Here is a 23163-nt window from a genome sequence, read left to right as displayed (position 1 = left end):
GTTGATATCAAAATGCTTTGCACACATATCTAATTTCCTAAAGTCCCAGAATCATTATCTTCATATTTATTATTACCCCCACGATTTATGCCTTAAAAATTGGCGATATTCTAGAGATTAGCAGAGGACGGCAACTTCAAGGTTGCAAAGTGCTATTCTCCAAAACCACGTAACATTAAAGTGAAATCAATCTACAGCATGAAGAGGTTATCTAAAGTTTTTCACATTCATATTTCGCATTACTCTTTGAAAACACAAATAATCCAAAAAGACAGAACAATCCCATACAAACATCAACACTAAAAACAATGACAAGAAAACTTTAAAATCCTGTTACAAACTTTATCCAGTGTGGGCTCAAGCATTCACCAAAGTTTACATAAACGATGAAGCCTACAAAGGCCGGCAGATTTCATCCCATGTATATATCATACCTTATAAAAGTAAATTCAGCTGTACTAAGGACTACTATGGTGTCGAAGCACTTTGCTACCTACAATTTAGATAACGTGCGAGATAATCTATGCCCTCCGTGGTCGCAATCTCCGCATCTGAAACAATACTGGCTTCATTACTCAAACAACCGGAAGCAATATGGAACAGAACCTTCTTTCTCAAAACAATATGGAACAGAACCTAAGTTTTTTTAATCAAAACTTACATTGTTTGCAACTACCTCGGTGTCATCTGAAACAGAACTCTTCTGTATCGATTGCAATGACCTCTTGCTCTTTGCAAAGTTTGTCCCTGGAAAATCACAACTCGCTAGATCATTACGCAATCAACATAGAAGGTACGTGGAAAGAGTAAAAAAGTGAGAACACATTTGAGAACATCAAGGCCGTGTTCTGAATGCATTGTAAAGAATAAGAACATCAAGTTTACAGTGCAATCTACCACCAGCGTTGTAAATTAAGCAAATCAAAGTTCATCAATATTTGGATTGGTTAGCCAGATCCATGTTGTCTTTTTTTTTTTTTTTTTTTTTTTTTTTCTTTCCGTCAATAAGGCAAACCTTACATTACTGTACTTTGATTAGCTTTTAGTGTATGGGTGATCGGTTTAGCAATGAATTAGCTTAACTATAGAAAATCAATTTGAAGAAAACAAGGTTTTGTAAGTTAGAGAGAGGAAAGATATTTAAAGAAGTTTTTCCCCACTCTTTTTCCTTAGCACATATTGAGGTATTCCAATCATAACTTTTATCATATCAACAGATGGATATCACCCATATCCAGAAACTGCTTTTGAAGAAATTGTATGGCAACATTGCTCTAATGTTTTCACCAAAATTCCGTGGCATCCTACTTTGAGCTCTAATGTTTTCTTTCTTGTCCTTTATAAAGAAAGAAACAGAAAATAAGCATATCAAGTGACCTACGCAACTTTGGAAATAATAACCATCAAATTTGACTCAACGAACATTGGAGTGAGAGCATCAAACTTCGATAAAAGTTGCTGCAATATTCAGCAGCAGCTAGGGAGCTCATGGTATTCCAGAGAAAAGTTTACCTCTAGATTTTTTTTTTTAAATACATTTATCTGGTTAAAAAGTGTACCTCCGCATGAGACTTTTATGTTCTTTGAATTTCTCATTCTTTCATTCACACCGGACTTCTTCTTCACATTATAATCTCCACTGTCATCTAGTACTTCATCCAGACTGCTGCTAGAAGAAATTGACCTACAAGAAATCAAACTGAGAGCCATAGTAGATTTAATATCGAGAGTCAAAATGGAACATAGAGGATGAGGAATAAGCAGAAGCTTTTTCTTACCACAATGATTTCCTATCCAGCAATGCTTCAGGCTTGGAAAGCTCAGACAACATTTTGTCGTGATCTTTCCTAAAGAAAGTACCAGGATGTCACAAATCAAACTATAATGTTTAGTGATATTTTCTCGAAATGCTCATAGCCTCTACAATAAGCTAAGCAGGAAGCAATATACGAAGTAATGCTAAAACAACTTAAAGTTACACTACATCAATTGAGCAAAAAAACTGTTAATTAATTGCAAACCAAATATATCACAAACCAAGAAAATACTCCACAAGATCCTAAGGTTATAATCAGTGGAACTAGGTGAAAGGAATCTGCAGTGGTGGCACAACATACTAAATTAGGATAAGGTGATATTACTTAAGCAACCTGATTACTAATGAAATATGAATTCATGATTTTCTCAAACTCTTATAGAAAGGTAAACCATATATTGAAAGGAGAAATGTTCATGAGTTGGGATTGCACACCAATTTCCAGGCCGGAAGTTGGGCATGTCCTGCAAAAAACCAATTATATATTACTACCACAAATTTGAAACTTCCAAAAGATCGCAGATAATTAAATAACATAGACCTTTTCTTCAGAAGTTGTATTATCAATAGCCTCCCATCTCTCATCTTCCAGTCGGACGAGCTCTATATCTCCGTTATCATGGACAATCTAGCAACAAAAATTCATCATCTATAAATTTTTCGGTCCTTAGAGATTGATGCACACTACGCAGCATAGTACGAAAGAACAATTCAACCTAGCATCATCTAAAGAAACACTACTGAATTCTAGCTCTTAATGAAGCAATGGCCACCAAATAGGTGAAATAGTAGCTCTACTAATGCATATTTTCTGTGATCACTAAATTATTATTGCCTCCATTTCAATCGTAACAACACCTACAAGTAAGCAACCGAGTACATTAAAAACGTAGATCACGTTTCAGTGCAAAATGCAAGTGCTTCCCTTTAGTTAATATTCCACAACTTGGGAAAAAACTCTTCTCAAAACATTCATATGACTATTTGAAGAGATGTTATTGTTACTAACAAATATATCAGAATTTCTAAAAAGCCCTAAAATAGGAGAGAGAATTATTTATTTTGAAGTCGTTTGGGTCAAACCCAAACGTTAGAACTTCAAGTAATTTGGAAGAGTACCAGTCAAAACTCCACCAAGCGGTAATTCATCACAGAATAATTAGCATGAAAAGAAGAAGTTCACAAGCTTCACAAGCAGGAACTTGAAGCATATTCATATTGTTGTACTTGAATAAGTACAAGAAGTACAAACTAAGATGATCATTTCCTACTAAATTGAAATGTGTGACTGCTAATGTAATCTAAAGTAAACATCCCCCTATAGCACAAGATGGAAGAGAATTGCAACACAATATTTTTGTAGATCAAATAACTAGCACGAAGGGCAAATACCTTTAGAAAGAGAAAAAGTACTAACAAACCAAAAACTTCATTTAGGCAACTTAACTGGAGTGCTGACAACTGTATCAATCAACAAAAACTTAAATTATGGAAACTATTTAGCCTTTGATGAATACTACCTTGAAATTACTGTTCTGAGAATCATAGGAATCAACAGTTCCAGAACTATAGCTGCAACAAGCCACGAATTATCTTGTTAGTGTCAATCACCAAACAATTCCAAGTGATTCTCCTCGACTTTCATAAGTATCTTACCACAAATCAATTGGAGACCACAATCTGATGCGTTTACCCACAAGTGCTTCACCTGAACCACCCCGCTCCTTGCAGAGTAATCAAAAGGGTTTATTTTTTTTGGTCAACATTGAATAATGCAGATGACTCAGCAGTAGGCTGGCAAATAAAAAAAATGCATACCACGCAATCTGCTGAACTTTGAATTGGCTCGGTGATAGTCCTGCCTTTGATAGGGATATCAGCTTCTTTGGCCAAAATTTCTTTGTGTGGATTAGACAGCTTTATGCTAACTGAGGCACAGGATGACAGTTGCTCTCTTTCCAGGTTGAAATTGCAATTTTCATTTGTCAAATTTGCAGGCCCAGAAACAGATTTCTCACAAAGCAACTCCGTTGATGCTGAAGTAGCTGAGAGCATTTTCTTATGTTTCACTTTAGAGTCAACTTTCATGGTTTCTAACTTCTGATTTTCTTTGTCACTATCACAAACACCAACTTTCTGCCTCAGTTGTTTGCTTTGTTTGGAATCAGCTCGCCTCTCTAGAGGCAAGTCATTTAATGTCTTCTTCTTAGTCTCCAAACATGTATAATTCTTCTGGGAAATACCACAATGCTTAGCATCACAGCTAGCAGGCTATCATGTAAACGAGGTAGGCAAAGATCAGAAAAGAAATAGTTAGACCTATATGTTCATTAAAAAAAGACACAATTCAAAGTCCAAATTTTAGTAATTTACCAACATCCTACCTGAGCAATAAAAGACTCGTTGGCTTTAAGGATTCTCTTAACAAAACCTTCATTAATAAAACTTTCACTGGTATGAGATTCCTACATGGTAATTGTTATTGCAAAGATTAGAAAGAATTAAATCTAAATGTAACTCCAAATGAAAAAAATTTAAACCTGAGTGTAAATTTTGACTGCTTACTTCTCTATTTCTTGCATCTTGACACACTTTATAATGTGATGATGGCAACAAAACCAGTCGAGGGGCATCTAACGAAAGCTCGAGTTGTTCACTGAGTGCTTTTACTAGGAATAAACCTATTTTCGATAGAATATGCAATTTCTGCACCACAATCGAATTCTAGGCTCCTTATCAAAATCAACTAATTATATAAGCACACAAAGGACAAAAGTAAAAGTTGTGAGTCATACAGGGGTCATATCAGGATTAATGGCATCCTCAGCCTTCTGAATAGCACGAAATATACCCAGAAGAAATGACACGGTATTACTGAAGTAATGCCCATTTATTTTCAGGATATCCAGATTAAGCAATTCTCGCAAGATAACAATAAGTGGACTGCCAGAAAAGACAAATAAAGGAAAACAATAAACAACAATTTCTGAGACAGTCATTAAACATCCACTTGAATAGCATCCTAAAATATGCTCAGATTAAAGAATGATGTCTGCAGAGGAAATATAGTACCTGCAAAACTCCGCATAAACATCCTCCTCTTTACAATTTTCCAAAGGAAATTTGGGGTCATAAGCAAGAACATGGATCAAGAAAACCATGATATAAGCTGGATGGTTTGTAATTGCATCTTTTTTCTGTTCTAAAGTATTATGATGGGTCAAAAACTTTCTGCTGCTCTCCTCCAGAAATTCACTGAGGTACCTTGTAGACTAAAACAGATATACAGAAGACTAAAGTAAAGCACCACACCATGACCAACAAAATGAATTTAAAAAAATGCATTTAGAGAGGAAACCTACATCAGTTCGAATATCTCCAAGGCAATCAGTTGACGTCAGGGCAAAAGCGCAAGCATATTTATTTAAGAGTGCATGTTCCTTCAGAAGTTTATGTATTTTGCAAATAAATGATCTGCGAACAGCACAAGATGAATCCTGGAGAAAAGGGCAAAAAAGAAGAGTTAAGAATCAGTTATAAAATGCATAAAATAGGATATTGAGAAAAAAACACTCGACAAGGTATTGTTATTAAATATATGTAGTCTGGAAATCAGATGCCCCCAAAAAACAGGATAAGGATTTTTTTTCTTTGGCATCAATTAAGTAATCATTAATTGATTATTAGTATCTTTATAAGCAATATATTCGATGGTAAGCAATATCTTGTTCACCAAAAATGCTGCCCCTATGTGTTAAGGAGGTTTTAATTACATGAAAGCAACCTGTTTAAATTTGGCTTTACGTCAGCCCCTACTGGGCAACTCAACTTACTAGACAGTTCTGAAAAATTATGGTTGCTTGTCTTGTAGGATATTGAACTAGGGCATGTTAAAGTGACTGGAAAGTAAGACAATGCTTGAACAAATCATTCACAGCAAACAAACATCAACCTAGGAGTAGCATTAACTAGAACCATATGGACACAGCACAGCAAGTACTCAAATTGCTGCAACCAACTTGTTTCACCATCTGCATAACAAACTATACTGACAGCAAAGCTAACAGGTGCACAAAGAAAGCACACCGCAGTATCAAGAATTTGTCGTTAAAAAGAAATGCTGATGTTTGCTAACAACGCTATTAGTCTGTGTGGATGTTGGGACAAATTATCCCGTGATAACTTGTGTAATATGGGGATTTTCTTTTGTGATTACAACCTAGAACAAGATTGATTTTTAGCTATTGCAAAGTCCTAATAATTGCAAATTTCAGGATAATAGGTTTCACCTATTGAGTAATTTGTTATATTTAGGGAAAAATGATTAGGAGGCCGTTTGTCATATGTGGTGGCAGACAACTTTTCATACTCCTATCAACCAATTACCACGGGACCTTGAGTAAACAAAAGGTATATACTGAACAAGATATTCATATATCCAAATAGCCCTAAGTTACTAGAGCATCAAACTGGAGTAGAAGCAAGAGCATTAAATTTTCCTACAGAATACAAGAGTTCTTTTATGGTGCAAATTTATATATGAGTAGATGATCTTTAACCAGTTATTCCGGTCACAATCAGTTGAATACAAAACTTGTAGGGTTGCCTATAGCCCTATACCCTTGCTGTGAAAATTATTGAATGGAAATGTTTGGGTGAAATATGTGAATCCCATCTTGTAGCAAGCCGAAGAACAGATTTCGCAGCAGCTATTCTAAGATACGCCTTGTCATATTCACTGCATATAGAAGAACATAACCATAGCGGGTTAACTAAAAAACTTTTATTGCGACGAGAAAATGGATCTGTCGAGATGTTAATGAGATATGAAGGATTGCTCATGGCGTACCTGATAATGATAGCATTATAGATACCTTGTTCAAGAATTATGTCGAAAAGAATGTCAAAGAGACCGTTTATTTGATGCTGGAGATGCGTCACTTGACGTGGTAAAAAACTTCTGACTAGTGCTTTGAGCCCATAGATCTACAATAAATTATAACACATCAAGGTAGTTGATAAAAATGTAAAGTTCGATTAGAATAATGCTAAACAAGAAATAATAATGGGTTTAGCCACAGCAATATAATATTAACAACAGTCTATGCAGAAATAAATTGAAAATTCAGTTACTGTACAAAAAATTGGAACATGCACAAGTATATGCAGAGGTCTATGATGCACAGATACATGAATAGTCCAGGTGGTTCCATATTGGATAACATATAGGAAATGACAATTGTCATATATTCAGGGAAATGCTCCAATCACATGTAATCTAATTTTTGAAAGTAATATAAAAGTGTATGCATCTTAACTATTTGTTTTTGGAAAACTTTATTGAAATTTCCAGATTCATGGAAGTGGAAAGAAAAAAGATAAGAATCCAATGCTAGAAAAGAATAAGTGAGCAGTCAATATACTTTTATACAAGGTGACAAGTGCCTACAACTTGATGAACAAAAAAGGCGAATCTGTGGTTGTGCCGGAAGCTTTCCAAGGAAGAACTATACTTAATATCTGGAGTGAATCACCAGTACCTCAGCAACAAGTCCAACAACATGGGTACACAAATAAGAATGACTGAATGATATGAGTAATAACAGACAAGTAAACATTACAAATATCTAAGACCAAAATGTACTGAGGCTAGCAACTCAAAGCTTTAAGACAGTGAGGTTGTGACATTGTGGAACGAATGCTTGAAAGTTGAAACATACGAAAAGGTTGGTCCAATGTAAGAAAAATGAACAAATATGAGCAGGAAAGAAGACAAATGTGTCCTTGATGCCTGTTAAATGCAAGCAAAGTAATTTCTAACTTAACATGGTGAATATTAAAAAAAAATCCAACACAAACTAACAACCTCACCTTAATTTTGCAGGAAAAGCTTGGCACAGAATCCTCACCGGAGAATGTTTGTCCACTTGGCGAGGGATCCGCTGCAAACATCTGAAAAAGTCTTAGATCATCTTTGCTAAGAATTACAGTGATCAAATACAACCCACATGTCATATTTAACCAAGGGCAATGCATTAATAATACAATAAAACTTACCTCCAAAGAGCACAAAATATCTTCAACAATGAAACGCATAACTTTTTGGTGATATAATTTGTAAGCTGAAGGAGAATATTGTGATATATGGCTGATAGACTGTAACAGAGCTGGTATATTTCCACTATCATCAAGAGCATTCACAAGTTTCTGGAGACAGATCAGTAGAATTCATGTAATCAAAGATCGCACAGTCAAACAATCAACTTAAGGGTAAATTATAGTTAGAATTTTGAAGAAGAAGAAGAAGAAGAAGAAGAAGAAGAAGAAATGGTTCACAGCAGGACCAAATTAGTAAGTCAATTAGGTTTAATGGGCATAAAACTAAAACAAAAACCGTCTTCCTCTTTTAAATCAAAAGAAAAACTGGCTGCATCAAAGCAACGATTGCCATGCCAGTCGGCATGCTCTGTCATGGCAGTTACATGCCGCTCGTGCCGATATGTCCGTCCTGCCGTGCCAACATACAAATGGGGTGTGCCCCAAGGCTTGCTGTGCTGTGCCGATGGCACACCGACATGCCCCGTGCCAGTGGCACGACAGTCTTTGCATCAAACAAATTTAGATTTTAATATCTGAAAAGAAGATGCTTTGAGCTTATTTTACATGGATACATCAACAACATTTATCTCATTGTAGGACTCTTTCAAGAGCTGAGGTCATTTCTAAACAATGACTCTTTACTAACTGCAACCCTAAGGGATGGCATCTTGCTTGCTGACGTAAGTACATTATGGTATCATGATGCTTAGGTTTTAGAAGTTTAGTCATCCACAGGGAACTTCATGAATTTTTAAACTAGTAGAAACTAGAAAGTTTATTCAGAAAATATGCATTGGCAGAATTTGATTCTAAAGGCCAAAAATCAATGGAAATGATAAATTAGTCTTTAGCCCAATGATGCAACAGATTGTTTTACTAAGAGAATTTGACAAGCATGCAATGGGATTTTTTCTGCACATATTTGTTAATCAGCACAGAAAATGATTATTAGCAATTTGATTTGTTTGATTGGTTGTCATCTAGTCAATAATACAACCAAAATTATAAAAAAAAAACATGAAAAAGAATGATAATCCAGATTGCACTTGTAAAAATTGAGTTCAAGGGAAAAGCCAACAATATATACGACGCAAATAATTGGGCATTAACTACAGAATGAAAATGAACAAGAAAAAGATAAGATGCTATAGAACTTGCTCAGAATAAGTCAAACAACTTTTTCCATCCAAGTTCACAGAAAAACTACCTACCTTCAACAGAACAGAAAAGGTATTGTCATCAGATGAATGTCCAAGTGAAGCAATAGCTGAAACAGCTAATTTTGATTCAGCACGTGTTCCTTCCAGACACTTTCGCTCCAATAATGGGTAAATATCACTAAAAAGATTAAAAGAGTAGGCAATTAAACAAACTCTGCAGCCAACTGTGAAAAGTGTAAATCTGTTTTACCAAAATTTCAGAAAATATCAGCTATTACTGATCATAAAGTACTCCTCGCAATAATATTCAAGATTGATTTGAAAAAAAAAATCAGCAAAAACATGATGCTACATTGTTGAAATGCAAAAGAAGACTAATTCATCCATAAGCTCTTCATATCTATCTCAATGAATATTTGACAGAAAGGAAAAGGAAAATTGAATAATAAACTACCATTAAAACACTCATCCAAAAAAAAAGTTGAACACTTATAATAAGCTGCCTTTCTACATCACAGGATTAGGATTTGCATGACAGGACCAAGCCACAACAATCGAAGAGTTCACAAGAATTCAAAGCCCTTCGTTTATGTCATTTTTATGAAACATTCTAGATCATAGAAATACTTTGATAGTGGAGAGATATTAAGGCCTTTAAAGTAGCACGTGGACAGAGGAAGAGACTAGACTATGTTCAAAATCTAGAAAATAGGAACAACATAAGAACTTGAAGGGGGCCACACTAGAAATATCCCAACAAAACTGAGCTAAATCTTTCTGAAATATATCCAAATCTAGAGTAACCAAAAGAATAAAATCCTGATGAAAATGAAGAGAGCAATGACTCTGAATTTGGTTAAGGAAATGAACAATTACAGTCTTTCACTAATTATTAACCTGTCGTAAGTACCCAATGACTCTTGTTATTTAGAATTTGGAAGTTGCACAAATTTTTCGATGATCATGATGAATTTGCAAGCATGCATGCACATACATTTGGGTACAATATTATTTCTCAAATGTCTTACAAACAAGACAGATTCTTCAGGTTCAAAATTACAATAGTAACAAAATAACAGCTGCTTGTTGTCATCTCAATTGTTCGAAGAGTTCTCAAAAAGATTCACCAGCTTGAGCAGAGTGTAGTAAGTAATAGGAAAAAATATTTTATGACATCTGGCTCAAATAACTTTACTTGCCTGAGTTGTATAGATATATGACAAGCAGCTTTGACTAAAATCTGGAGAACCTTTTCATTTGTCAAGGCAGAATTTTCAGAGAACAACTTCAACCAGTACGCCTCTGATCCCCTCAGCAATGACGGGAACATGGTCAAAATAATCTATAAATAGAAGCAACCAATGGACAGTTAAGCCTGCACAAATGCCCTCTTTAAGGGAAATACATAGTTAAGCAATATGATATAATCATGCAAAACTACACCGCATGAGCAAATTGTAGGTCAACTACAATGGTGGTGGAGGAGGAACTCAGAAGAAATAATAGAGGTGTTGAAATGGGGAAATGGCATAGGAAAGAACTTTTAGTTTATAGAAATAGCAAACAAAGGCCAGATATTTTATATTTTTATATAGTGGAACTGCCTCCAAGGAAAGTTCAAGTGATGCATCCATGCTCTGTTAATAAATATTACTTCCAACTTTATTATATTCTTTCGATCACCACAAACAAGGACTTCAAAGTAACATATATAGATTACCTACAGTGGAAGAGAATGGAAAATCAAAGCATAAAATTATTGCTTGCACATGACCGAAGAAAACAACTAAAGGTCCGAACTCAATAAATAACAATTGACATTTTTTTGGAGGAAACAACCATTGACATACTAAATCTTAAAGAACGCTTAGAATGGACTTAAAAAGTCTTATAATGTGAATCAGATGTACATCAACTATGTCGCTACACAATTATATGCCATGAAAAAGACTAATCACCAAAACAACAAAATTAACAAGCTGTATTTCATGATGTTTTTTCTCCATACAAAAAAGGAGTGCTCATTAAAGAGATGCTAGTAAAATACTAACCAAACATACAGAAATGCTCTTTGTTTGGATAATCCTTTCTTCAAATATATTTAAAATTCTCATAACCCTAGGAGGCTAGGAGTATTGATCCCAATATGATGTGTCCATTAGCTAAATGTCTCACGTATTAGATTCTGAAACAATAATTTTGTAGAAAATAATCATGAGGATAAACAGTGTCAACTACAAAATGGGCACTTACATCAACTTCATAATCATTGAGAATCAGTATAACCCTTAAGAAACTTGTAGCAGGCATCAACTAAATCTTTATTTTGTACTAACTACTTTAAGTAAGAGGCAACACAATTAAATAAAGCCAAGTAATTATATAATTATCTCTACATTAGGAGTTATGTAATATCAACACGTGCACAAAACAGAGACAGGGCAGTGATCTATTCAAAAAGAATAAAAGGGAGAAAAGCACTTACAAGTAGGAGGTCAATGGTGGATTGCATATGCTTGTTTCCACACTGTGTGCAAGAAATTAGATCCTCCATAATACTATAAACAATTTCAGTATTGAATATCATATTTGAACATTTCAGTGACAGAACTTTGAAAAAGTTATAATTTGTATGCTTACTTCCAATCCTCTTAAGAAATGAATCCTAAAACACAAGAAAAACAAAGTCAGATAGAGAAAGAATTAGTAGCACTTATTGTAAAGCATTAGAGAGAAGAAAAAATGGAATCTACTTCATCAAGCAAGTATCTCAAGTTAACTTGGATATTAGAGTTGAACAAAAATGATGTACGGTTTCTTTTTGCAGTTTTTCCAACAAGTACTTGAAACAATAATGAACACAGTTTTCTAACAAAATCAAAGAAGTTACTAATTGATTGAAGATGTTCTAATCAGATAATATGGGTCCATATTTTCCATTTGACAAATAATATCTCCATCAAACAACTATAATCAACAATCACCAAATTTTTATCTTGAGTCTACTAACCTTTTCAATCAATGTTCAATGGACAGTCCTTGTGACACAACGTATATTCTATAAGCTAGGATGCTAGAATTTCTTTTCCAATTTGATGAAAATAATGAATAAGAAACAGTATCTAAAGTCACAAGGTTGAGTGTATATATTGTAATAGGTGATTGGTTGGACTAGCAGGCAAGTAAAATTTCTTTGTTGGTTCTTACATGGTCCAACTGAGTTTTAAATCATGGCCTGACAACCTACTGGTGTTCATCTAGATAAAATGTTCAAGTTGGAGCACAATTCATATTGAGAGCAAGCAACTAAATAAAGAAGCAAATTTCTAATTTATAAATCAAAACTAGATTGAGTTCAAAAGGGTTGTTGGATTAGTGCAGGCTTCATTGAGAAACATGTTCATAGTTTTGCGACCTTTTCGTTTTAAACGCTTATTTCCTTGTGCACATATATATCTGCTCCTTATTATTCATGATATAAGACAGCTGATTGTTCTATATTACCTACACTTAATAAGAAATCCCCAGCAAATCCGCCATTTTGATTCCTGACTCCAGGAAGTATATACCATTGCTAACGAAGTAAATCTATCCGGTCCCTGCTGAGTTACTTCATGGTATATACTTCCACATTCCTCCCAAAGAAAATCACCATCTAAAAAGAAGCATAAGCTCGTACAAAAGATGCATTTCTCTCTCCTTGGAACTTTCCACATCCATATTATCGACAAAAATATGTTACTGTATATATTCCTCAAGAAGTTTATGTTGCTTCGCAATCTTGACGTCATTTTTGCAAGAGAAAACATTGGCCTCGAGAGAAATGCAATATATTACGATGATAATAGGAGAAAACAAAATAGAGTAATTCTTCAATGACTGAAATTGCTGCAAGGTCTGGTTACCAGACGCGTGACTGTGTTCTCAGTTTTGGCAGTTCCACTTTTGGGCATTGGTTCACAACTACGCTTTCCAAGATACTTGTTCATTCTGATTCCATTCAACTAGGGGTGGCAATCCAGCTCGTTGTTCGCGAGCCAGCTCATGTTCGGCTCGAAATGAGCTCGAGATCTAATCACTTTTTTAGTAAAAGAGTCAAACAAGAGCTGAATTTTTCAGCTCATTTAATAAACTGAACAAAAGCTGGGGATCAGTTCACTCATGTTCAACTTAATAACAGCTCAAATACAGATATTTTATATTTATATAAATTATATAATATATATATATATATATATATATATATATATATATATATATATATATATATAAANAACGAGCCGAACACGAGCTGGATTTTTCAACTCGTTTAATAAACGAGCTGAACACAAGCTAGGGTCAGCTCGCTCGTGTTTGGCTCGATAACAGCTCGATTATATTTATTTTATTATTAATATAATTTTATATGTTATATATATATAATTGTATCTATAACATATAAAATTATATTTGTATTATAAATATATAATACAGATTATTAATTTTAAATTTTTAGCCCAACTTTAAAAAAAAAAATAGCCCATAGGCCCATTTATATTTTGAATTTTTTATTTTCACTCATGGCCCATAGGCCCATGAAATAAGTTCCACTCTTTCTATTCCTAAGTCCTAACCCTAATTACCTTTTTCCCTATTTTTTTCACACTGCCGCACACAACCACACACACCCGCCTCTCTTTCACCTCTCTCTCTCTCTCTCTCATAATCCTAGACCCTAGTTGCCTTTGCCATTCGCACACCCTCGGCAGCGATTCTTCGCCGTTCGCAAACCCCCGGTAGCGATCTTCGGCGGCGACGCTTTCAACAGGTTCATTCCATTGATCTTCATCTTTTTTTTTTTCTTCTTCTTATGATTTTTTTAAGGGAATTGGAGGGATTTTCCCTCTTGAGCTTCTAATTAGATCTGATATGATTCTTAAGGTAGCATTATATAATCGAGCTAACAAGCCGAACACGAGCCGGCTTGATTAAGTTTCGAGCCGATCACGAGCCAGAGTTTTCGAGCTCATCACGAGCTCGAGCCGAACACGAGCCGACCTTGAAGACATTTGAGCCGAGCACGAGCTGGCTCCAGCTCGCTCGAGTTCGGCTCGTTTACAGCCCTACATTCAACCTTCTATGTAGGGTCGAACTTATGACCTGCTCGTCATAGGGGGAACTTTTGGTCAACTCTACTAGTCCTCGGGGGCTGGTCGAACCTTATGAAGTTGTGGCGGATGTCATCGTACTTCTCACATTCTTATTGATCTCTCCACGGTCATCTGAATCCAACACAAGTGGTAGGCTTGGGTATAATGATAGCTTTTTCCTTAGCTGTAGGTATTGTTCCCAATTGTACGTCGGCTTTGGTCTCCGGTTGCTTAGCCTAACGGCTTGCCCGAAGACTTTTCCGCTATGAACTCCCCAGTAGTTTATAGAGGAGCTATAGCCCTTTCCTTCCTACTTAGAAATTAGAAAGAGAAGGTGTCTATAGGGAGTGGGATTCCCTTTTTTAGTCTCTACAAATACAAAAGTTGCGCCTTTGCTTTCTAGCTTTGGACTGATTGAAGTTACAATACAAGAAACGAGATTTGAAAAGTGAAGGATTAAGTGCGAAAGAAGTACTGCAGAAAGGGCTTCGGGATATGACTATACATACTGACGAGAGTTGAAAACATAGAAGACTTGCCCCCCATTTACCTTTTCTTCCTTTTAGTGAAGAGCGTGTTTTTTGACTTTTTCGGAGAACAGAATCTAAGCTCAATAAAGGGTAAAGAGAGTCAATTTTGGCAAAACACAGAGTGCAAAGGACAGGCCAAAGGTAGAAAGGACTTTCATGCATCAGGTTTCGTGATTTGAACAAGTATAGATCCAAGATAAGGATATAAACATCAAGCGATTGAAAGAATGTAGTAGTAACGAATGGAGCTCGACCCAGATTAGATTCACTTGAAGGCGAACTAACTATAAATGGAAGCAATAATTCACAGTGGGAGAGAGGTTTCAAGCCCATATGTAACTCGGTGAAATTGCTGCAAGGTCCAGTAACTTGTGCAGCTCTTGATGACTACGGATGCCACTAAGTGGTGAACATCCATTGCAACAAGGCCCGGTGTGGTCAATCATTTGTAGTGAATACAAAGATTGCATGTTATTAAAATTAGCATGACATGACAAAATGCATTGATCTCCACCAATGGAGAGTCCAAACACAGGAAAATAAGCTAATAGCTTAATGAATGAGTAAGAAAACAGCAGATCATTTTCTAAACGAAGATAAGAAATCTATGCAACATCCCCAGCTGATCTATCAAGACAATAAGACATAATTTAAAAAAGAAGGGACGATATAGTTTACCCGAATAGATCGGGAAGTTGCAAGAGATGTGTTTTCATCAATCATTTCACCCAAAGCCTTGAATATATTATTATCTTTCATCTCATTCAAACTTTGAAAGCAATCCTCAGCTTTAGAAGAGTCAGTGAACGAAGCCGACATCAACTTGAAAGATGCTAGGATTCTTTTCTGCACCTCCTTCGAACAATTCTCCTGCAAAATGCATTTGACTAAGCTGAGTTCCGTGTCAAAATTGAAAAACATCAACTCTTTCATTCAAATCATGAGGCCGTGAGAAGAATTAGGGAAATAAGTAGATAGACGAAAAATAAATAGTTACTGTCAAGGATAAACTGAAGCGTTACAAAAGCTAGATATAACTCTCAGTTAAACCATTTAAACTTAAAAGAAATGAATAAAAAAACAAACTTCTTCAAGTAATTATCAAAAAAGAAAATTAAAGGAATAATGAGATATTATGATAAAACAGTAGACTATGATGTCTGCAGTCTGCACATTGTCCTCTGCAATTAACTGTATTAATCAGGTACCAATTTATAAAATGTACAGCAACATATATGGATGCATAAAGGTTAGTACATATGCAGTAAAGTTTGCATAAACTCATGTATACAGCAAAATATTTGTCCATCTTGCTGCTACATTTATAATTTAACATCAAAATACTGCCTCTAGAATTTTATAACGCACTGACACTGCTGATACAAGTTGGATGCGACAAAACCTCCACCTAGTAAAAACTTTTCTTCAACAGTCCTGATCAAATTATTATAAAATGTAAAGAAAAAACCACATAAATTACCTTATAATGATAATAAAAAAAAAAAAAGGCATCTTCAACATTAGTTTTTTAAGCTATACTTTACAGTGTTCTAAACCAGTACTTCTCCGAAATATGGGAATCTATCCTTGCATGGCTTATTACATGGTTCGTAAGAGGACCTCTTCTTTACCCTTTTCTTTTCTTTTCTTTTCTTTTCTTTTTCTTCTGATGGAAAGCCCACAGGCATACTGATTTTTCTTGTGACAACATTTTCCTGTGTAGTGTAACCTTTCTTCAGTCAAATTTGTTTTCTGAAAATTTAGATCTATGTGGTTTGTAAAGTTTTGCAAATAACAGTTGTGACTTGTGAGCTCTCACATGAATTGCTCACGTACAAAATTTGTTCAATCCTTCAATGGGCATTTGCTAGACTCAGAGTAGAGCTCTGACATTCCAGTCTATTAATACAAGAGGACTTGATACCAATAAATTGAGATCCAGCCTCCAAGTGATTAAGTGTAAGTTTATACTAGGATCTTATTATTATGAAAGTACCAAAGTAAAAGAAAAAATGTAATGAGCAGTCTTTTCAAAAACATTCGAGCAACTATTAATGTATGCCTACCAGTTGAGAAACCATGGTACCTTTGCTTTCATTCGTAGTGCTAGATATGATTCCATTTCCATCTGCAACCTGAGATAAAAAAGTTAATCATTTTAAAGATAAAAAGAAGCAATTAAGTTATACCATTGCATCTAGGAATTATTACCTTTTCTTCTGAGACAGGATGGAGTTTAAAGCTTTTATATGCGGCAACTTGCAAAGTGAGAAAAAAGCTGTCCAGTGGTTCACTCTTTCTTTTGAAGAAAGTGATGATGGGAAGAGCTCCTCTGCAAGCACAAGTTCCATGTTTTGTGGCCTATGACGTTGCATTTCACACATTAGCACTATGTGACTATAGAGCAGCTTGTAGATATAAAGAAGATAGGCAGACCTGAAAGATTCACAATCTTTATCAAAGCATAGAGCTAATATTTTACATGGAATTTGTTCATAGTGTTCATTAATAATGGCAATCCCCTTTGAACACTTGCTACAATAATCCCGATAAAGCTCCAATAACTTTTGCAATGTAGTTTTTCTCACAGAAACCTGCATTTGTTGAGAAGGCATTACCCGATAAAAGTCAATTCAAAGAAAACAGAGAAATTTTAGTCAAGATTTTGTTCACCTTCTTGTCACGTAACCGCTCTACTGCTCTAGATATCAATTCAGAAGGAAAACATGTTAGGTTTGATTTAGCTAGATCACAGACTGCAATAACAGCTTGAATTCGCACTTTATCATCAAAATCTAATAGCCTGGCTTCAAGAGCAGCTGCAAAAGTTACAAATAGAAATAATGAGTTGTGTCATAACTCATACGCATTTGAAAAGAAATCAGCAATAAAGAATTTCAACTTACTGAGAACATCATGAACTTCATTTCCCGATGGTAAGGCTAGATAGCATGCTTTAGCACATTCTATTGCAGCAATTCTTACTTCAGTGGCTTTGTCAGAGAATCTTTTTAAGAATTCCACAAAGACTGAGCGATAATCTTGGCCAAAATGAAGCTTAGAGAGTGCAACAAGCTTTCCAATCAACTGAACAGCCTCTAAACGAACATCGACCTGATCGGTCTGCATAAAATGCAATAGTGACATTGTGAAGATTTTGGACACAGTTGACAAGAAAAAGATTCGGTTATGAGTTAAACACTAATAAAACTATATACCAGTAGTTCATGAGTCAAGTTCGGGATTACAGCAAAGAGAATCTGGGGAGAAAACTGAAATATTTCCAAAATAATCTGATGATATAATTTCTTAAGCTCGTTTGGCGAGGCTCCCCTGTTCAGAATACAAGAGGTCAAAAATACACGAAGAGACGGCTCCAACTTTGCAGCACAATTTTGAATGATGACAACAGCAAGCTCAAATGGTGGTCCCTGCAGATAAACAGTCAGAATAAGCGAGCTCATGAAGGCAACTTTTACCAGGCTTCTGCCATATATTTAAGCAATCATAAGTTCAAAACAATAGAAATATTTATACCTGGTTACTTCAGAAAATTAATTACTATGAAACATAAGGAAAGTACAGAGTCGTGAATAATTCCTGAGGCAACATAATTATCACAGAAAAGGTGAATAGCTAACATCTAGCTGAACACACTTGAACTGACGACCTTACATTTTTCATTCACAAACCTCAATTTGGAATGGTACAAAATACTCCTGTGATGGTATGCAAGGATAATAATAGCAAAAGATAATAAGTATGAACCTCAATTTCATGTGAAATTAATGATGTCCACACCAAAAATACAGTATGAACCAGTAATCCATTTCATAGAAAAGTAGTAAAAACCTTATTCACACATAAAACAAGCAATTGACTTTTAGTGTACAAATGGAACAAATGACTTGGTTCAATAATTGTTCCTAGTAGGTAGATGCGTTATCTATCATTCCACTAGTTGATCAATACAATTTACATGCTTGATAAATAATCAAGTAATATCATGGAAAGTACAGAGTCATTGCCTCTAATGAAACTAGCATCTACACCTATTTTCTTATAGATAGACAAATTATTGGTTGATTTAGTTTCAGTTCATAATGTTGAAATGTTTTAAGCAACAATATTATAACATGCATCAGTTCATGTTGCGAGCAAATGAGTACATTAAAGTGCAATAGAACAGGTCAATATCTTTCTGAAAGGTCGAAAGAAAATGCGAGCACCTTTTTCTCCTTCACAATATTCCATAAAATCACTTCCAGAAGAGGCTGAGAAACTTTTTCCTCTATGATATGTGTCATAATTGACTGCATAGCCTGAAACACACTCTGTTGATGAACTTGTCTGGAAAACAGAGATTCTTCATCAGTAGCACAGCTCAAACAAAGTACTTCGGAAAAGAAAAAGTTTGAAACGGTTGCCAAGAATAACAAGATGATGAAATGACAACCAGAAGATATTCACAAAAGAAATGCTGCCACTTGTCATCGAGTTGGAGGCAAAAAAAGGCTAGATTATTAAACAATACAGTTTACCAGGAAGCTGTTTTAGTGCTTCCTTACAAAACAAAAATAATAAATCAAGAAAGTGTTCATCATTTTGATTGAAGTTCAGCTAGGATAGTGCTTAAATCACCAGGAAAACTTCTGGTCAACAAAATAACCAGGAAAATAAGGACATAAAAACTCTCCAGCAATGGCAGATCGTTGAAACTTGTATGTACCTTCTTTCAATGATTACTTACTAAATAAAGTCATAACTTCATCTATTCATTTAGATCGATATGTCAGGTAATTTTGATCAAGGTAATATTGAGTCAGTTTGTCCACTAAATGGCAGAAAAAAGGATGTGAGCTCATCAATTTCTTGAGGCAATAAACTAACAGACAATGACTGCCGCAACCTTTTAAATTAATTACTTCTAGCACTTAGGATTTAAACTCATCCATTAGATGATTTGCAAAATCAAACCAACCATCGCACAACCATCATAAATAGATTTAGACATGCATGAAGTGACTAGCTCCACCCAAAAAGTTGATTATACTCAAAAACAGTTCATCAACAACATGAATAGACGTAAGTGATAGTAATTCTTACTCTGCAACAGAGAAAAAAACCCTAAACATATCAAGGACTAAATCCTCACAGCCAATGTCAAGCATAATAACTGAACATCTGAGAGCAGAAACTGTCTCCAGTATCTTCATCCTCCTTGAAATATATGGACTCTCAACATCGGCAAGGTCCACAAAAGTACTAATAATAATCTTAAAAATCTCCTGCAAATTAGTTATTGGACAAGAAAGAATTACAAAATAGTCATCACTTTACTGATACTTAAAGACAAATTATTTTAACTTTTCTTTGCCTGAAATAGCCTGACTTTTACATTTCCCATAGACAGGTTGAACTGAAACACAAAATGAAATCAAGTTGAAATGCATGTGTAGATAGTTCTGCTGAAAAAGGACCACAGTAAAGGAAGGCTATAGTAAATCTAAAAATCGGTTAATAGTATTGGCAGCGGGATCACTGGCAAGAGAACTTCTGTACCTTAAATACTTCATCACTATAAGGTGGACTAGGTGCAAGAATCCGGATGATATCAGTGAAACAAACAGCAACTAATAGTTTAACATCCTTGTCTTTGTGGTGAAGCAAGTTGCTTTGAACTAGAGATTTGTTCAAAGGACGTAATGTGTTCTCTAGAGAAGAAGATTGAGTCAACTCTGATAAAGCACCCTCAGCTTGCTGCAAATAAAAAAGAGAAGAAAAGAAATGTTATAGATTTTTCAACTGGGTATTACAAAAGTATCTCCATTTATCAAGCAGCAAACATTGAATCACAAGTTATTGCAGGTGAAAACAACAGAAGGAACGAACATGCCAACCCCAAAAAAAGTTCATTTTAAAGTTTAAATAAAGATGAAGGTGTTCCTATGAAATTAGACTTGAGGCACAGAAAGCATATAAAATGGCAGCATCAGAGCTTCAGTTATTCTGCATTAGTAGACATTGCACATTCAGGCCAATTTGCACATTGCTCCTATCTGTTTTTACTTTAGGAACAGCTTCATTGCTAATTCAATCTTCATATATGAATGGCTTGCTTCTGCAAGCCCCATCACCCCAACCAAAATCTGCAATTAGAATAAAGCGCCAGACTATCCAAACTAATGCTGTTTTTTGTTTTTTGAAAAAGTACTTACGTCAGTAGCCTTATTCATCTCTTCTTCAAATCAGCAAAGACCAAGAGAAACAGCCATGTCTCATGAGAATATTTCAATCGAATAAACTTTCTTTCTAATTTACACAAATCCAAAGGCATTTCCACATTATCCAGAGGCGTTATGCTACTATTTCAGTTTGACGCTTGAAATTTCACCAATTCACAGCATTATTCAGCATTTCTTCGGGTGACAATATCTACTTCCTATCTACGCAACATCAATTTGAAGAATTGCGACCATTCTAAACCTCCACTCACAATACTAGTCCCAGATTAATTGCCCCAATTAGGGTTAATACGATCTACATTACTGCGAATTCTTTCATAAGAAAACGTAGAATCCACTAACAAATTGAATAAACATGTCCAAAATGCAAATCAAAGCGGCATAAATAGCTGAATTACTAACAGTACAAGAATATCGTAGAAGAACAAGCAATGGATACATCTAGGGTTTGATCGAACCCTTTCATACCTTAAGTAGCTTCACCAGTGCGTCCTTGTTGAGGCGGGGTTGGGAGAGGAGCTTTCCCACCCGCTCTACGACTCGCTCCGGAGGATCGGGCATTGCGATGGACCGAAATGGAAAACCTAGACGAAGATACTAGAGGTCGTCGCCATTGAAATGGATCGATCGGAGCTTTATTTAGGGTTTTGGGACTCCGCGGGGGGAAACTCGAGAGAGAAGTAGGAGAGAGAGGAGCGGTATGTTGTTCCTCCGGATCAGTATAAATACGGCGGAGGATGTGAGTTTTCGGGGTCATTGAGGGACACGTGTCCATATGTGATTGGGTTGCGGGTGTGGGAGGGTACACCGGAAACGAATGAGGTTCGGGGTATTGCTCCCTCCCGCCAATGCGCGGCACGTGCGAAGCACGTGACGAAGCGCGTCGCACGTGCGAGGGAACGTGAGGGAAAGCGCCGACGCACGTGCGGGTGGAGAGCGTTCGTGGGCCGTGAGTGACGTTGCAAAGGCCGTTTATTCGGCCCATTTGGCTTGAAGAAGTTTTTTCTTTTTTTTTTTTAGTGGGGCTAAATTATAAAAAGCCCCCTGGCATTTTGGCGTTTGTCTCACTTATCCCTCTGCATAAAAAAATATATCAAACTTTAACTTTAAATTATTATTAAAAAATAATTCGTGAGATCACTAAATTAAATTTAATTTTTTTAATACACTTTATACTAGTTTATAATATTTTAACAAAATTTTTATCAATTTTTTTTATAATAGAAAGTACTTTTAACAACAAATAATATCTAATATACTCCTCCAAACTTCTGAAATATCTTATATACTGCTAGTTTTTTATTTCAAATATACTCTCATATATTTTTCTGTTATTCGAAAATAATCTCACTGTTAGGCCGTTAAGTCATCTCGGATTAAACCGAGTTTCTACATGAGTTAAAAAAATCAAAAATACCTTTTTCACCCCTAAATTAAAGGTAATAAGAAAAGTCGGTAACAGTAGAAGAGTATATATTGAGAAAGCAAAAAGTTAAAATATTTCATTTGCACCTAACTTAAAAGGCAAATAAGAAAAGTTGCCGACGGTAGAAAAATATATTTAAAAAGGTAAAAAATTAAAATACTTATTTTACACCTAATTTAAAGGTAAATAAGAAAAATTGATGACAGTAAAAAAGTATATTTAAAAGAGAAAAATAATAATTTTATAAAGATAACTACTATTCTTTACAACGTTAAAAATATATTTTTAATATTAATCTTCTAAAATAAATAAATAAGTAAGTCAAAAAATTTAATAGTATATAAATAATTGCCATTTTTTAATAAATACTTTTTCAATCGTATTATTTTCTACGGTCACGTCAAATAAATCCTATCGCCACTTATTAACGTATCCTTAAATTTTAGAAAAAACTCCAAATACCACCTCCGTGGTTTCATATTTTCTAACTTTAATATCCTGCGGTCTAAAATATATTACTTTCGTACCCTCTATAATTTTAATTTTCTCCTTTTATTATTCTCTTTTCTAATTTTTTTCGTTAAATCAGTGATAAAGTTAAAACTAAAGAATACTAAAATGAATATTTGATAAACCATATGTGGAATATCTAAAATTTTTTGTATATGATTTAACGAAGGGTTAACCGTGAAACTGATAAAAAGGAAAAAATAAAACCACATATATTAAATTAATATATTTTAAATTATGGAGTATTA

At 35.0% G+C, this 23163-nt stretch overlaps 1 protein-coding gene across 2 annotated transcripts; it reads right to left on the bottom strand.

Annotated features, from left to right (window-relative positions):
* LOC109722062 (sister chromatid cohesion protein PDS5 homolog A) lies at nt 260–21657 on the bottom strand. Of its 2 annotated transcripts, XM_020249933.1 has the most exons (32): nt 21448–21657; nt 20297–20494; nt 19841–20022; nt 18964–19084; nt 17953–18165; nt 17641–17857; nt 17408–17553; nt 17171–17328; nt 16946–17095; nt 16821–16869; nt 15413–15604; nt 11561–11740; nt 10275–10417; nt 9127–9253; nt 7874–8023; nt 7688–7768; nt 6666–6802; nt 6437–6554; nt 5179–5313; nt 4889–5088; nt 4612–4759; nt 4382–4522; nt 4201–4281; nt 3635–4087; nt 3473–3540; nt 3337–3388; nt 2358–2444; nt 2252–2280; nt 1779–1847; nt 1560–1699; nt 662–747; nt 260–551 (listed from the first exon to the last, which is right to left on the bottom strand). In XM_020249933.1, exons 1-32 carry the CDS (start codon nt 21538–21540, stop codon nt 522–524), a joined length of 4374 nt encoding a protein of 1457 aa, XP_020105522.1. In that variant the 5' UTR covers nt 21541–21657; the 3' UTR covers nt 260–521. The 2 variants fall into 2 exon arrangements, with proteins under 2 accessions (XP_020105522.1, XP_020105532.1); XM_020249943.1 differs by lacking the exons at nt 19841–20022; nt 21448–21657 and having other exon boundaries at nt 20297–20442.

This window comes from Ananas comosus, linkage group 1 (assembly GCF_001540865.1).
Source record: "Ananas comosus cultivar F153 linkage group 1, ASM154086v1, whole genome shotgun sequence".
NCBI lineage: Eukaryota > Viridiplantae > Streptophyta > Magnoliopsida > Poales > Bromeliaceae > Ananas > Ananas comosus.
Note: the sequence above shows the minus strand (reverse complement) of the source record. Positions and strands in the feature narration are given on the sequence as shown.

Bases quoted from the DNA above. Each gene is read 5' to 3' on its own strand.
- LOC109722062 (XM_020249933.1), bottom strand. From the start codon at position 21,540: ATGCCCGATCCTCCGGAGCGAGTCGTAGAGCGGGTGGGAAAGCTCCTC. The intron at 3,389-3,472 runs GTAAGATACTTA...GGCTTGTTGCAG, and splicing joins TGGTCTCCAATTGATTTGTG to CTATAGTTCTGGAACTGTTG. The intron at 552-661 runs GTAAGTTTTGAT...GTATTGTTTCAG, and splicing joins CCGAGGTAGTTGCAAACAAT to ATGCGGAGATTGCGACCACG.